Consider the following 15411-nt stretch of genomic DNA (forward strand, 5'->3'; position numbering starts at 1 on the left):
GTTTCAGTTGGGGTAAGAACAGTTCTTACAGATGAGGTAGAAGCTTCCTCACCCAACTTTTCTTCAAGCACAATTTTGCTTCTAGGTTTTGCATCTTTCATAAAGTCCTCCTCGAGGAAACGAGCATTCGTGCTAACGAAAGTCTTATCGTCCTCGGGACTATAGAAAATGAAACCTTTGGTTTCCTTTGGATATCCTACAAACAGGTACAATTCTGACCTACTAGCCAACTTGCTAGTCTTTTGCCTTAGCACATGTGCAGGGCAACCCCAAATTCGGATGTGGCCCAAACTTACTTTACGGCCAGTCCATCTTTCATAAGGAGTACCAGGAACCGTTTTAGACGGAACTTGGTTCAGAATGTAAGCGGCTGTTTCGAGGGCATATCCCCAAAAGGAAAGCGGGAGTGACGAGTAACTCATCATCGATCTAACCATCTCCATAAGAGTTCGGTTTCTTCTCTCTGACACTCCGTTTTGTTGAGGTGTGCCAGGTGCGGTAAGCTGAGAAGCAATACCTTCTTCTTTAAGAAAGTCATCGAACTCTCCAGACATATACTCACCACCTCGATCAGATCGAAGAGTTTTGATCACTTTGCCAGTTTGCTTTTCCACTAAAGCCCTAAAGACCTTAAATACGTTAAAGGTCTCGGATTTGTGTTTGAGCAAATAGACAAACCCATATCGTGAGTAATCATCAGTGAAGGTAACGAAGTATTCGTATCCTCCACGTGCCTGTTGGCTGAGCGGACCACATACATCAGATGTATTAGTTCCAGCAACTCAGTGGCTCTTCGACCTTTATCAGAGAAAGGTCGCTTAGTCATTTTTCCTTCTATGCAGGATTCACAAGTAGGTAGTGAACCTATTGCAGAGGCTTGGAGTGGACCATCCATCACAAGTCTCTTAATCCTTTCTAGACTGATATGACCAAGTCTTAAGTGCCATAGGTGTGTTGATTTTGTTAGATCGGAGGATTCAGAAAGTTTGATCCTCTTTGGCTCCCTAATTAGATCATTATCTATTTCGGTGTCTAAAAGAGAAGGTTGGGTGGGATAGATGTAGAAAAGAGCATTCTTCATACATGCATCAGTGACAAAAGAATTATCAGGAAACGAAATACGAATTCCATTCTTAGTGAACTTTAAACAATAATCTTGCTCACGAAGACGAGCAACGGATATTAAGTTCTTCCCAAAGGTAGGAACAAAATATACATTATTCAAGTTTAAAGTGCGGTCTTCAAAAGACAGCGTCACGGATCCCACAGCCTTTGCAGACACCAGGCTCCCATCACCCCATTTGAAACAGAACTCGCATTCCTCTAAGCTTTTGGTTTTCTTGAAACCATTCAAGGAACAGCAAATATGGTTAGTAGCAGCGGAGTCAAGAATCCACGTTGATACATTATCAGCTACTAAGCATGCTTCGGTAACTAGTACAATACTATGTTCCTTTGCTTTGAGATAGGCAGGACAGTTCTTTTTATCGGCCTTGTAAGGTCCCTTCTCAGTTCTAGAGGCGGAGGCTTTGTGCTCAGTAGCATGTGCCTCTCCTTGATTCCTCTTTCTCTTAGTGAGACCCACAGCAGTGCGAAGTTCCATCATAAGCTTGGTAACAGTGTACTCTAGCTTGTTTATGGAGTAGTTCATCTTGGAGGTATCAAGAGATGCGGGGAGAGTATCTAAGATCATATCTATGATATTCTTCCCATCAATCTTAGATCCTAGGATTTCCATTTTACTCAGATGACTAATGATCAATATCATAAAGTCTCCAACAGGAGTCCTAGCCTTCATGTGACAGTTCATAAACTGTCGGACTGCTTGTTGCCTTGTTTGACGCCATTGCCCTCCAAACATCTCAAGGAGATTGTAGAGCATTTTGGCGGCAGTCTCGATGTTACGATATTGCTCTTTCAGCATATTGTTCATAGATGCCAAGATATAGCACCTCACAATCTCATCGGATCGAACCCAGGCCGCTACGGCGTCATTATCCTATTGAGTTGAATCATCATTCGTCAGAGGAGGACACGGGGTGGTGAGTACCCATTTGTGCTTGTTAATGGTAGGAAATATGTCGAGGTTACGTTTTGAATCTACGTAGTTTTCGTTTTCGAGTTTGATCGAGGAAAGAAAGATTGAGAGATGGTTGAGAGACATATTGCCTATATAAGTTGAAACAAGTTTATGATTAGTCTTTGGTTTAGGATTTAAGTTTTATTAAGACTTTTATAAAATCCAAAGGTGTTATAAACCAAACGATAATTTACTCCCTCAAGAGAAGGCCGCAAAAAATCTCCTTTTATAAGTAAATGACACATCATTAATGCTAAGCCAAGATGTCAATACATCTATTTTGACTAGCCACCTTGTAAATTGGTTTGATCACTCACATTCTTTCGCAGGGCCTCGAGGGAGGATTACTAGGGATTGAGCCTAAGTGTGCAACCAACCACTTAGTCCAAAAGGTCAACTTTGAAAAACAATCCCCCAAGGGGAGGCCTTGCCATCATCGTCTCACTCTTGGACGTAGCTCATTGAGCAATGATCAGAGCAAAGCGCCCTTGAGTACTCTCATTTAAGAGAGGGCCACGAGGGTGACTCTTAGTCCGGCGACACTTGCACTTTTCATTAGTGTTGGGGATCGTGGGTTACAAACAACAAGTATAACCCTCCCACTTAGTTTTTGGAGTTGGTTCATCGACTCTTATAATTTCGGAAACAAATTTCCTAGTTAGAGAGCGACAGAGCGGACAACTAGAAGAGAATCCTAGATCGACATGTTCAGAGTAGTATTAGTGCATAAAGGCACAAGGTACATACTCGATCTTTTCCTATTTTCTATTTCGGGAAAGTGCATGAGGGAAGTGTGAACTTCAACTCACTCGAACACTTGAAAGTTTGAGATTACACATCTTTTTATTTTTCGGCTTGTCTACAAAGAGACCTCTCACTCAAATTTTCAAGAGCATATAGATTTTGAACATATGTGATATAGATATAGTTTTGAAAACATTTTGAAAACTTATTTGATTTGGGTGACAAAATATTTTCAAGTTTGAAAGTGAAAACGGTTTTTCAAAATTAAAACTAGTTTTGTAAAAACTCAATTTCAATTAATCTTTCAAAATCAAAACTTTTAATCTTACACATCATGTTTATAATCATATGAAAAACATTTTGCTCAAGAAAATTTTCTCATTAGAGTTCTATAACTCATGGTAGTGGGGTTTGAAAATCCGGATTTCTAAAAAACTGGAGTTTCAGACAGCCGCGCACCTCGGAGTAAAATCGCCATATCTGACGGCTCCGATGTCCTTTTGAGCCGAAACCGGTGGCATTGGACAGAGGACAGACAGAGCTTTAATTTGATTTAAGAATCATTAAATTTAGATTTTTGAGCAGAGAGTTATGCCACTTTTAATGCGGGTTTACTCCAGCTCGAAGAAAAAGAAATAATTAAAGCTTGGTCCTTTTAGGTGCGAAAAAGAATCGAGTGTAACGGAACGTTTTAAGATGTTGTTTAAAGCTTTTATTTGTGTTTTATTAGCAGGGTAATAACATAGAATAAAAGAAATAACAACATGCATAAAATGATTCAAGTAAATAAACGAAACTAGCAAGACAATATAACTAGTCACAAAATTTTACTCAAAATTTCTCAAACCTTTAAAACACGTTTTTCAATATAAAAAATTAAAAACTTTTAGAACTGATTCTAATGTGTTTTAAAAACATCCCAAACTCATAGAAAATCAACATGCTTTTTAATTTAAAGACATGAGCAATAAATTAAAAAAAATCTAAGATAACAATTCTAACTTGTCACAAAATTAGTAAACTTTCGAAAACGATTTTCAAGCTCATAATTTTAAAAACATGTACATGCATCTCTTTGACCATAGCTCTGATACCATTTGTTGGAATCGATCTAGGGTTTGAGAAAATAATTAACGCTTCGGTAAGCGGCGGAATTTTAAAAATTTTCTTTTACTAGTAAAACAGTTTTTACTAACCTAGACAAGTGCAAGTACATGTAATTAAAACCAATATGAGCTAGAAGTTTACTAACCTTTCTTGAAGCTTGAACTTTGAAGAAGCTTTTGGAAAGTTCGCAACGCTCGTCTCCCCTCGCGGCACGTCTCTCTTTCTTTCCTCGGCACCTCGAGCAACCACGAAAGTTTCTATCACTAAATCACTCGAAAAGAAGGAATCAGTGAGTGGGCACTTTTAAACGCTACGACTTAAGAACGAGTCTCGAAGTCGCAGAGCTAAACACTAGGTCGAGTGAGGACCTAGGTGCCAAGACAAGAAAATATCGAAAATAAACTAGAGAGAGAGAGGATTTTCGGCCAAGTTCTAGAGAGAGAGTCTCTCAAATCTCTTAAACTTGGATGAATGAAATGTGAGGAATGAGGCTCCTATTTATAGGAGGAGGATTACCTTCAAAAGGTAGTTTCCTCTTTTCCTCTTAGTTGGCCGAAAATGCACTTTCCTTCTTAAGGAAATTTGTTTCCCCTTTTTCTTTTGGCAAGTATCTTCATACATCAATGCACAAAATAAACTCTCTTTCCCACTATGGCATGAACGAAATTCAGCCTTATTTTCCTTGGGTTGGACGAAATTTGAGCTTCTAGAAGGAGCTTCTAGATGTTTCTTCATTTGTTCATGACAACATAAGAAAAGCCCATTAAGAATTTTCAAGTAAAATTCTATGAAATGAAATTAATCCTCAAGGCCCAATTACACTAATATGGCTGAGTAACATTTATTTCATTTGTCATCATATGACAATGTCAAAAAAAAAAATTATTGACATTCTTTTCGTCCTATGTCCAAAAAGACAAAAATACTCTTTTGACAATTTTCGTAAAACTGTCTCGTTCTTGTTTTGACTTAGCTTCCAGTTTAACTATTCCTATCGATGTGATTCGTGACAGTGACCTCATGGACCCAAATGAACAAAGCTTGAGCTAAACACTTGGACTCAAAAGTTCACAAACCTTTTCCAAGTTTAGCTTAATGCCAACTGACTCCACTAAAGAGCTGACACTGAAAATCTCTCGGTTCAAATGAATTTGTTTTCTACTCAAGAATTCGACCTAATTATGATGAGCGGATCCACTGAATATTATCTATGCTTACCCTTCATGAATGTCATCAGCTAGTCGGGATTTACTAAATTACCATTTTACCCTTCTAGCTGTTATTTCCTCAACTCCTTTGTCGCTTGTGAATAAGTTAGAAACAATGTATTGACGAGGAGCTAACAAGTCACATTGTTTCATCCAAAAGAGTCAGGACTCAATTTGGACACTGGCCAGTTCATTTATTCACACTCCAAGGAACAAAGCATGAGGTGACATACATTGCATTTCAGCAATCTTGTACATGAATTCCATATCTATGAGAACTTCACAAAGTTACTCATGACAGACTCACAACTTAGTACTTCACCAATAGGCCTTGTTCGGAATCACATAGTGAGTCCGAACTTTGACTTTCTCAAATGAGAATACTAAGGTGTGAAATGGCATGTCTCATTTCAGGATTAAGGTAAGCATGATGCAATTCATACATAGTGACTTCGAGACATAAGAGGTTAAATGGTTTGTTCTTATATTGTCTCTAGAAGTGCACTGGTCAATTCAGTACCTTCGGAAGATACCTAGAAGAACTATAGAGTCCCCAACTCTCAATGCCTCATAACCAGACATCATAGATTCTTCTAACAATCATACTGAGGTCAATAGTCTTTTGACCCTAAGATTGCGAATATATCGTTTTAAGCAAACTACGAAGAGTTTGTTCATGCAAATCTACATTTGTCTCCTCGTAAGTTGTTAAGTTTGTTTATAGACTAAAAGACTAAGGTTTTATCATAAAGCTTCAAACAAAGAAAGAATGAATGAACGTTTCAACTTTATTAATAATGAATAAGCAATTACAAGCAAGAGTCTTCGTAAGACTATATGACATCAAATGTACATAAATAGATACTACTACTCTTCTTGTGGGCACCATTGACAACAGGCCGCCTCAACACGGCTTCGACTCGATCTCCGACGCTGAGTCCACAAATCGATCGAGCTGAGCGAGTCGTGTATCTGATTCGAACTCTGCAATAGATTCTCCGTTCGCACAGGCTGGGACTCGGCGAGAGATCGAAGCTCGACGAGACGATAACGACGATGGAGACCACTTGATTCGCACAGGCTGGGATTCATCGAGAGATCGAAGCCATCGTCGTCATCTCCGCCTCTTTCACTTGATTCGCACAGGCTGGGACTCGGCAAGAGATCGAAGCTCTCCGGCTTGAGGTGGCTTCGGCGATAGGTCTAATCGGCTAGCGAGAATCTCTTCCGACGGAGGATTGTCGATTCTCGACGGCGCAGAGCACGTGGAAATTCTGCAGTGAGTGCGCTCTGTGACTCCGGCAGAGAGCGTGTGCTACGGCGGCGGCGATCGGCACCCGAGCTACATGTCGGACACGAAGTCGTTCAAAGCGAAGCTGAGATCGTACATCAATTCACAGGCGTGAAGCTCCGGAGGAGAAACAGCAGATGAATTGGGGACGAGAGATAATGGCCTGTTTGGCATAGCTTTGTTTTAAAAAAAAGTGCTTCTGTTTTCAAAAACTGACAAGGTGTTTGGTAAACTGTTTATATAACAGTTATTGCTGGTAACAAAAACTGATTTAACGTTTGGTAAAATAAATATATTATAGTAAAAAGAATAAAATAGACATGTTCTTAATAATTAAATAATAATTATTAATACTTATTTATATACATATATATATAATATTTTGTACGAGGATATTACAGTAATTTATATACCAAACTTAAAAACACTTTTTCTAAAAGTCAAGAATCATAGTTTTTCCATCTCATGTACAAAATTTAAAATCGCTTTTGAAGTTTTTTATAAAAACAGTTTTGCCAAACACCAAATAAGCAGTTTAGTTTTTTCTAAAAGCAAAAACAAGGTTTTTGAACCTGAACCAAACGCAGCCAATAAAAAATGAAAGTAGGGGTATTATAGTCCAATTTTAGGCAAAAGCGGGTGGGTAACTTTGGTACAATTTCGGTTTTTTTTTTTTTTTTTTGATAAATTTTTAAAGAGGGATGCAACACGAGGACTTCCCAGGAGGTCACCCATCCTACCCATCCTAGTACTGCTCTCGCCCAAGCACGCTTAACTTCGGAGTTCAGTAGGCAAATATCCCATAAAACAAAGGTCTCTTAAAAAAAATGAAAAAGGTCTAACATGAGTTTTAGTTAAAAATAGCGTTGCACAGCCCAATACGATCATTAATGGGCTTGGAATGATTGGCCTAGCCTCTGACAGAACGTTCTGTTGCCACTCTGAAAAGTATTTTTTTGAAGAGACATGGATACTCCAAACAGTTGTCACTTGACTTGTGGGTAGAGGTTGGAAATGTCGAAGCAAGGGTTTGAGTACTGGTTCCAATGGCAAGTCCCGGTATGTGCTGCGATCCTCCTCGTCCCAGCCGCGGTGGCTCTGAAACACATCAAGAACCAGAAGAGTCACGAGCCTGTGAGGTCATTCCACTTGTGGAATAGTTGCTGGAGAACTCTCAGCCCTCTTTGGCTCCTCATCTACAGAGCCTTCGCTTTCCTTTCCCTCTCTCTCATTCTCTTCAACATGGTCTCTCTCATGGGTGCTTTTGCCTTCTATTTCTACACCCAGTGAGTCCGATTCCATTTCTTTTACAATTTGGGTACCCAAAGAAAAGAAATTCGACTCATAATTGAGTAATACAGGTGGACTTTTGCATTAGTCATGGCCTATTTTGGGGTATGTCAAGAAAAGTCAAGGCAAGTCAAAGCTCTCCGCATTTGTTCGTAACATTGAAAATGAAAATGGTGATTTGTAGTTGGCGAGTGTGATGTCGGCGCACGGGTGTTGGGTGTCGATGAAGAAGAAGAGGGAATCTCCGGAAGAAGAATTCAAAGACGAGATTCAATGCGGAGCTGGTTGTTGGGGACACCTAATGCTAGCTATGTATCAAGTTAGTTCCTTTCTTGTATATAATATTTGCATAATAGAGTTTTGAGAGAGTGTGAAATAAAAGAAAAGAGTATGTTGCACGACAGACCTGTGCAGGTGCCTGTGTGCTGACAGATCTCGTGTTCTGGTGTCTCTTGGTTCCACTGCACGTCAACGTCCACTTCCAATTAACCTTTGTGAGTATCGCTTCTTCTTTTACTATGCAAAAAAAAAAATAAAAGGCTTTATTTATGAGTGTGTTTTGGTGCAGTTGATAGTGTGTCTTCACACAGTGAATGTGGTTTTTCTCATCGGAGACACCGTGCTGAATGGGCTTGTAAGTAGAGACAAAACAACAATGTAATTGTAACTGACTCTAAATATGATGTAATATGTGTTGTTGTGGTCCAGCCATTCACGTGGTTCGGCTTTGCTAACTTTGTGGTGTGGAGTTGCGTCTACATGGGTTTCCAATGGGCGGTTCACGCTTGTGGTTTCACGACTCGGTAAGTAATTAAACCCCTTTCCCAAGTCTTGCTATCCATTTCATCAGGTTACAATGTAAATCAAAGATGTGTGTCCTCACTCTCTCTCTTCTCTCTCACTGGGAATTGAGCTCTAACATTGGGGTTTCAATATTCACAGGTGGCCGTATCCTTTTCTAGAGCTCAACACGCCATGGGCACCCCTATGGTACGTCTCTCTCGTGGGTCTCCCTTTTACGATGATGATCTTACATGTATAATATATGTGCCCGTGCAGGTATTTGGGGATGGCTTTGTTTCACGTGCCTTGTTACGGGATATACGCACTGATTTTCAGAGCCAAGAACAGTTTGTTCCCCAGGTTGTTTCCTCGTGCTTATGTGAGGACATTGAATTAGTTTCCAAGGACGCAATGTTGGTAATAAATGGTGTGTCCTAGTGCAGTTAGTTATGCTATATCTTCTTATGACTAGAGCAGTCACATAATGTGGTCCAATATCTGTAAATCACCCATGAAACAAGAGACATGCTTAGCGTGTCTCTTGTTTCATGTTCACGCTGAGCTTCTGCTTCATCTTCTTGCCCGGTGTACCCGTATTTATTCCTGCAATACTATCTTTAGTCCACTCTACGCTGAGTTATGTCGTCGTTTTCCCTTGTGTTGTCGTTAAGTCAACCATAAAATTTGGATTTTTTGTATGAACCTGAAGTTCATCTTTTGCTAAAAGATGAAGCAAGCCGTAGCCTATGTAATTTCTTCATGGAAAGATAAATAAGATTTGCACGTAATTTATAGGAATCTTGATAATAAGAGTATTTTATTATGAATAAACTACTATGAATTTATCAAGCTCCATGGGATGCAATGTGCAATACCAAAAAAAAGAACAAAACATTAGGTAACTAACCAACTAAAACGTTTGTGATGTTATATAACCACGTTTCGTAAATCTCAAGTAAATAGCCATAAAGATGACGTGACATTCTTGGTTTGCTCATTCATTGAAATAAGAGCGTGCGGTGTTTTTGTAAATTTATGTGTGCAAATACGTGAACGTGGTTATTTACCTAAGATTTACGAAACTTTGCTATATAGCAATGTGAAACTGTAAATATAACTATATACTTAATGGACCCAAAAAAGAATCAACTTTATACTTGAAATAATAATGTACTAGTAGGCAACGACCTTGAAAAAAAAATAAAAGAGAACTAGTATATATTTATTGAACATCATCAAACTGTTTTTTTTTTAATTTGTATCTGAGTCGAACTCATCTCTTCTTTATCATCGGCTTCTTCACCCCACAAGTCATCCTCTTCGTCATCTTCGGCTTGTCTGAGTACGCCGACTTATTTCGCCGTTGACTCTACTAAGTCAATCTCTTTTTCAATATTACGTGGCTCAACCATGTCTTCGCCTTTTGTCAGATAGAGAGATTGACTGGGTTGCGTCTCTAGAAGCTTGAAAATTTGGCGCTCTCCGGTCGTGGTCTCAACATCTGAAGAACGCCAATCTACAAGACAACAAACAGTTATAAATATTTAAAAGTTAGAGACATTAAGGTATTTAAGTTCAAAGTAATTACCATTTTTTAACTGAAATCTTCTCGACGTCATCCTTGCGGGTGACAACCCAGGTGCTGGACCAAGAATGCATCCTCAGTACTCGAAAACCGACATTTTTACCAAAATGTTGACCAATCTTTGGGATAGCCTCGTACGCCCAGTATTGCACGGCGTGCAAATTTTCCGACAACGAATACTTCGCCTCCTTTTGGACAACATTCTCTTTCCCGCATTTCTCCTGAAATCTGTCATAGTAGCACGATAAATTCATCGACAAACAATAAAGTCTCGGCCCAGGTGATGTTTCCCCAAGGCAAACTACAGAACGACAAATCTTCAACCATATAAAAGTATTTGTCGTTATTGGTTTTGTTGTGTTCTAGTCCGAGGAGATATCCCATGACAAACACACAAAAACCAAGCTGGTAAGTATCGTCCGGATCTTGACAAGTCTTAAACGCATTTACTAAGACGTCGAACGACATTTGATACATCGTTCAAGTAATCAGTTGCGAACCTATCGCTCGTTCGCTCGTCCTGCTCAGCCACCATCGGACCATCTTCCATAGTGAAGCCGCTTATTAACGCGTTCGAGCCATCCAAATCTCACGCGCTTATTTTCCAACCCGAAATGTATCTCCCCCCGTTTCGTTGGGTCAATCTTACGGAGAAGAAGACCGTGTATGAGTATCGCGGAAAAGTTGAGCGTGGACCCCTAAAAAAATTGCTAGAACGGAGTCTCCGCGAGCTGATCAATTGCACCAAGATCGGTGAATTTTTCCTTCACCATCTTCAAGTAACCTGAGCCACCATATGTGATTCGTCCCGCAAAGTTGTGCCCGCATAGGAATGTCAATTTGTCCTAAAAAAAATACACCAATAACATATAATTATCCTAAAATATTAGCATAATTATATTAAAAAAAAAACAACCTTGATAAATATATATTTTTCCTAAAATATAAAATAAAAACATAACAACAATTTATTAGTATATTGTCACTAAAATATATAAAAAAAAAAAATCAATAATTTATTAAAAAAATTATCATAAAAAATATCACTTTATTAGTATATTTATCCTAAAATATAAAGAAAAAAAATCAATTATTTCCGAAACCATCGGATCTTGGACGAAATCATCGAATTTTCACCAAAATCACCGGATTTTGACCGAAACCATCGGATTTTGACCAAAACCATCAGAGACCATCAGACTCATCGGACCCATCAGATTTGCTCGGATTTTGGCGGAATCCATCCGAAAAATCCGATGAATATCATCGGATTTTGCCCAAAAAATTGAAAACCCTAACTCCTATAAAACTTTCTAAATCCGTTTAGAATCTTCAAACACTAACAAATCACACTCTAATCCATTATTCTAACTATCTAACAACAACAAAAACACGAAAGTAAGATCAAAATCTAACCTTTTTCGTCATTTTGATCTATGGAACTTTGAATCCGGATTTCGACCTTGAAGAACCTTGAACGCCGGACTTAGAGGTGGTAGGTCGGACTTGCTCGGATTAGAGAGAGAGAGAGAGGGAGAGAGAGAGAGAGAGAAAGAGATGAAGAGTGGGCGTGAAATGAGAGGGAAATAGTAGTTAGTGGATTTATTTGAAATTATGGGTATTTTCCTTTGAAAATTGGACAAAAATATAATTAGATATTATTGAATTAATGAGATTAGTCTAGATATTTTGAGACTTTTGAAGTATACAAAATGAAATTGAGTTGTTTATAAATGGTGAATGCGTGGAGTACTTGGCAAGTAGCGAAACAAAACAAAACAGTCCGTGATGATGCTCGGAATTGGACGACAAAAGGTCATCAAATCCAAAAAAACATTATGTAGGTATCTAATACGCACAAGCAGGTATGTGTATATAAGAGATGGGATTACACATTATGTAAGCACACCCAGCTTAAGGCATTAAATTAAATCATTATCCGGTATTGATGGAGCCCAGTGGAAGCGTGGTGTTCAGCACGGTGGGGCGCGTGTCATACGGCTTCGACGTCTTCTCAGTCCCTCTCTCCGCCCCACAGCACGCCGAGCAACGCCTCACCGACACCATCTCCGTCAACTTGAACGGCAACTTCGCTCACGCCGACTCCGACTCAGTGGTGTTCGTCTCCGAGAGAACGGGGTCGCCACGCATCTTCCTGACCCGGGCGGGGCTGCCGTCCCCGGTGGCCCTCCCTGGCGCCCCGGCGAGCCTCTTCCACGACCGCCCCGTCCTCGCCGCAGACTCCACGCTCTACTTCATCTCCGCCCACCAGCCCCCGCGCCGCCCCTTCCGCTCCTGGGCCGCGCTCTACTCCCTCTCCCTCTCAGGATCCGACGTCGTCAGGCTCACTCCTCCCGATTGCGCCGACTTCAGCCCCGCCCTGTCTCGCTCCGGAACGCTCCTCGCCGTCGCCTCCTACGGCTCCGCCCCCTGGGCCGGCGACTTCAACGAGCTCAACACCTCCATCGTCGTCTTTGACCCTTCCCGCCCCCACCGCCGCCTCACCCTCGCCCACCGAGGCGGCTGGCCCTCCTGGTGCGGTGACCGCACCATCTACTTCCACCGCCGCAGCGACCACGACCAATGCTGGAGCGTATACAGAGTCGACTTCGCCGGATTATTTGACACCGCCGTCGTCTCTCCCGTTCGCGTCACACCCCCCGGCGTCCACTGCTTCACTCCCGCGGCTCTGCATGACGGTACCGGCGTCGTGGTCGCCACGCGCCGCCCAGGCTCCCCGTTCCGCCACATCGAGCTCTTCGATCTTCGCTCCAACGAGTTTCGGCCGCTCACCGCCCTGCTGAACCCGGAGATCCATCACTACAACCCCTTCGTCTCCTCCGACTCCAAGCTCGTCGGCTACCACCGCTTCCGAGGAATCGGCCACAGCGTTATTCCAAACCTGGATCCGGTGGATTCGCCGATGAAGTCTCTCCGGATGCTGAGAGTGAACGGCGATTTCCCGTCGTTGTCGCCGGGAGGAGATCTGATCGCGTTCAACCCAGGCTTCACGAGGGAAAAGACCGGCCTCAAGATCATGAAATCCGACGGCTCAAAGCGCTGGACTCTCATCAGAGGCCGGACTGTATTCTGCAGCGCGTGGAGCCCTGCGGAAGAGAACACGATCTTTGCCTCCATCGGCCCTATCTTCGAGTCAGTGAAAGCGACCGTCCAGATCGCGAGGATCACATTCGACGCCGGAGATCTGACCGCCGATCGCGACGATGACGTCCCGTGCGAGGTCAAGATCCTGACAAATGACGAGACCGGAAACAACGCCTTCCCGTCCTGCTCTCCCGATGGGAAATCCGTGGTGTTCCGGTCGGGCCGGTCCGGACACAAGAACCTCTACGTCGTCGACGCCGTGAACGGCGAGTTTTCCGCCGGAGGGGGAAGCTTGAGGCAGATCACGGACGGTGCTTGGATCGACACTATGCCGTCGTGGTCTCCGACCGGAGACCTCATTGCTTTCTCTTCGAACAGGCACAGAGCGGAGGATCCGAGCGTGTTCAGCGTGTACGTGGTTCGGCCGGACGGGACGGGGCTGAGGAGGATCCATGTGGCGAGTGAAGAGGTGGACAGAGAGAGGATTAACCACGTCTGCTTCAGCAAGGACGGTGAGTGGCTTCTGTTCGCGGCGAACCTTGGCGGAGTTTCGGCGGAGCCGGTGGGGCTGCCCAATCAGTTTCAGCCGTACGGGGATCTGTACGTGGTGAGATTGGATGGGAGTGGGCTGAGGAGGCTGACGTGGAGTGGCTACGAGAACGGGACTCCGACGTGGCTGTCGGGAAGTGATGACGTGGTGCTGGGAGGAGGCGGTGATGTGGAGTGTGATGCTGAAGAATTGTTGGGTCAGTTTGATGAACCTCTTTGGATCAATTCTGACTCGCTCACTGCCTGACTTCACATGTTGATCCGTTGAAATCTAGCTCGGCAGTTCGCTCTCCCTTGTCACTTCGTCACCTCGCCTAAGCTAAGCTTCACCTCGTCACTTCGCTATTCCTCCTGACAGGCATGTCTCGGAAACCCTCACTTCTTGGAACTCATCTCACATGGGAAAAGTGTTGCATTTATTTATTATTATATTTTCTATGTCTTGTTCTTTGTGTAATATTTATTATTCTCTATTTCCCAGACATAATAATTACACGTATTTATTACACTCATGTATCTAGTCTATACTAATGTATCCACCATATGTATAAATAGGTGATAGAATTTCATATCAAAATAAGAAATAACATTCAAAGCCTCGGAACACTCTCTCTCATTTCCGACCTTTTTTTTCTTTACTTCTACATGGTATCAGAGCCCAAAAATTCAATCATCGTGAACTCTTTCGAAAACTCATCCACCCTCAACACCACTTCGACCACCTTGCAGACCTCGCCCACTCAGTCTCACTCTGAATCATTCTCCCAACATATCACGAGCCACAAACTCAATGACCACAACTTCCTACAGTGGTCTCAATCCGTGCTCATGTTCATATCGGGACGAGGTAAAGATGAATACCTCACAGGCGTGGCTACATCTTCGAAGATCGAAGATTTGGCGTTTAAGAGTTGGAAGGCAGAAAACAACATGGTGATGTCCTGGTTCATAAACTCTATGCATCTCGAAATCGGGGAAACATTCTTCCTTTACCCAACGACAGCAGAAATCTGGCAAGCAGTTAGAGAAATCTTCTCCAACTCCGAAGATGTGTCCGAGTGTTTAAGAATGAGAACACTCTCCAAGACCTACGTCAAGGAGAGATGTCTGTTACTCAGTTCTTCAGCTCGTTCACGCATCTATGGCAGAAGATTGACCTCTACGAACATCACCAGTGGACCTGCACCGAAGACTCGAAACTCTATCGCAGGATAGTGGAGACCAAACATGTGTTTAAACTATTATCCGGACTCAACCAAGACCTCAACGAGGTCAGAGGTCGGATAATCAGTACAAAACCACTATCATCTCTCCGTGAAGCCTTCTCCGCGGTCAGACACGAGGAAAGTAGGAGGAAACTCATGCTTAGAGTTATCAAATCGAGCTCAATTCCGAGCTCATCCTCAAACTGTCTGCCCTCACCATGCATGGAGACATAGCATGCTTGAAATAACCATAGCATGCTTGGAGTTATATTTTATTTTAAAGCGGGTTAAGTAAGTAGCTCAAACATCACACCTTCTTTAAAATGTAGTCCAACTATTAACATATTTAGGAACATAGTCAATTGGTTAGAATAACATTTCAATCTTCCAATAATACATTAATATTATTAACTGTCAGAGTAAATAATATTAACTTGTATACAATTTTTTCGATTAATTTAAAA

General features: G+C 42.0%; 2 protein-coding genes and 1 long non-coding RNA gene across 3 annotated transcripts; 2 read left to right on the forward strand and 1 right to left on the reverse strand.

Annotated features, from left to right (window-relative positions):
- Nucleotides 1-7364: 7364 nt before the first annotated feature.
- LOC149390007 (uncharacterized) lies at nucleotides 7365-9313 on the forward strand. The gene is made up of 8 exons (XM_089621710.1): nucleotides 7365-7716; nucleotides 7792-7825; nucleotides 7905-8039; nucleotides 8125-8214; nucleotides 8289-8354; nucleotides 8429-8523; nucleotides 8663-8710; nucleotides 8780-9313. Exons 1-8 carry the CDS (start codon nucleotides 7445-7447, stop codon nucleotides 8898-8900), a joined length of 861 nt encoding a protein of 286 aa, XP_089477836.1. The 5' UTR covers nucleotides 7365-7444; the 3' UTR covers nucleotides 8901-9313.
- A 486-nt stretch (nucleotides 9314-9799) lies between these two features.
- Nucleotides 9800-11591, reverse strand: LOC149390008 (uncharacterized). Its single transcript, XR_016301088.1, has 3 exons — nucleotides 11505-11591; nucleotides 10092-10933; nucleotides 9800-10019 (listed from the first exon to the last, which is right to left on the reverse strand). It is a non-coding gene; the product is annotated as an uncharacterized LOC149390008 (long non-coding RNA).
- Nucleotides 11592-11939: 348 nt separating this feature from the next.
- On the forward strand, nucleotides 11940-14341 carry LOC149390009 (tolB protein-like protein). Its single transcript, XM_089624564.1, has one exon. The coding sequence runs from the start codon at nucleotides 12037-12039 to the stop codon at nucleotides 13987-13989; it is 1953 nt and encodes a 650-aa protein (XP_089480690.1). The 5' UTR covers nucleotides 11940-12036; the 3' UTR covers nucleotides 13990-14341.
- Nucleotides 14342-15411: the final 1070 nt, after the last annotated feature.

Source organism: Urtica dioica, chromosome 8 (genome assembly GCF_054948205.1).
Source record: "Urtica dioica subsp. dioica isolate 48M chromosome 8, U.dioica_male_clone48M_v1_H2, whole genome shotgun sequence".
NCBI lineage: Eukaryota > Viridiplantae > Streptophyta > Magnoliopsida > Rosales > Urticaceae > Urtica > Urtica dioica.

Bases quoted from the DNA above. Each gene is read 5' to 3' on its own strand.
- LOC149390007 (XM_089621710.1), top strand. From the start codon at position 7,445: ATGTCGAAGCAAGGGTTTGAGTACTGGTTCCAATGGCAAGTCCCGGTA. The intron at 7,717-7,791 runs GTGAGTCCGATT...TGAGTAATACAG, and splicing joins GCCTTCTATTTCTACACCCA to GTGGACTTTTGCATTAGTCA. The intron at 8,355-8,428 runs GTAAGTAGAGAC...GTTGTGGTCCAG, and splicing joins ACACCGTGCTGAATGGGCTT to CCATTCACGTGGTTCGGCTT.
- LOC149390009 (XM_089624564.1), top strand. From the start codon at position 12,037: ATGGAGCCCAGTGGAAGCGTGGTGTTCAGCACGGTGGGGCGCGTGTCA.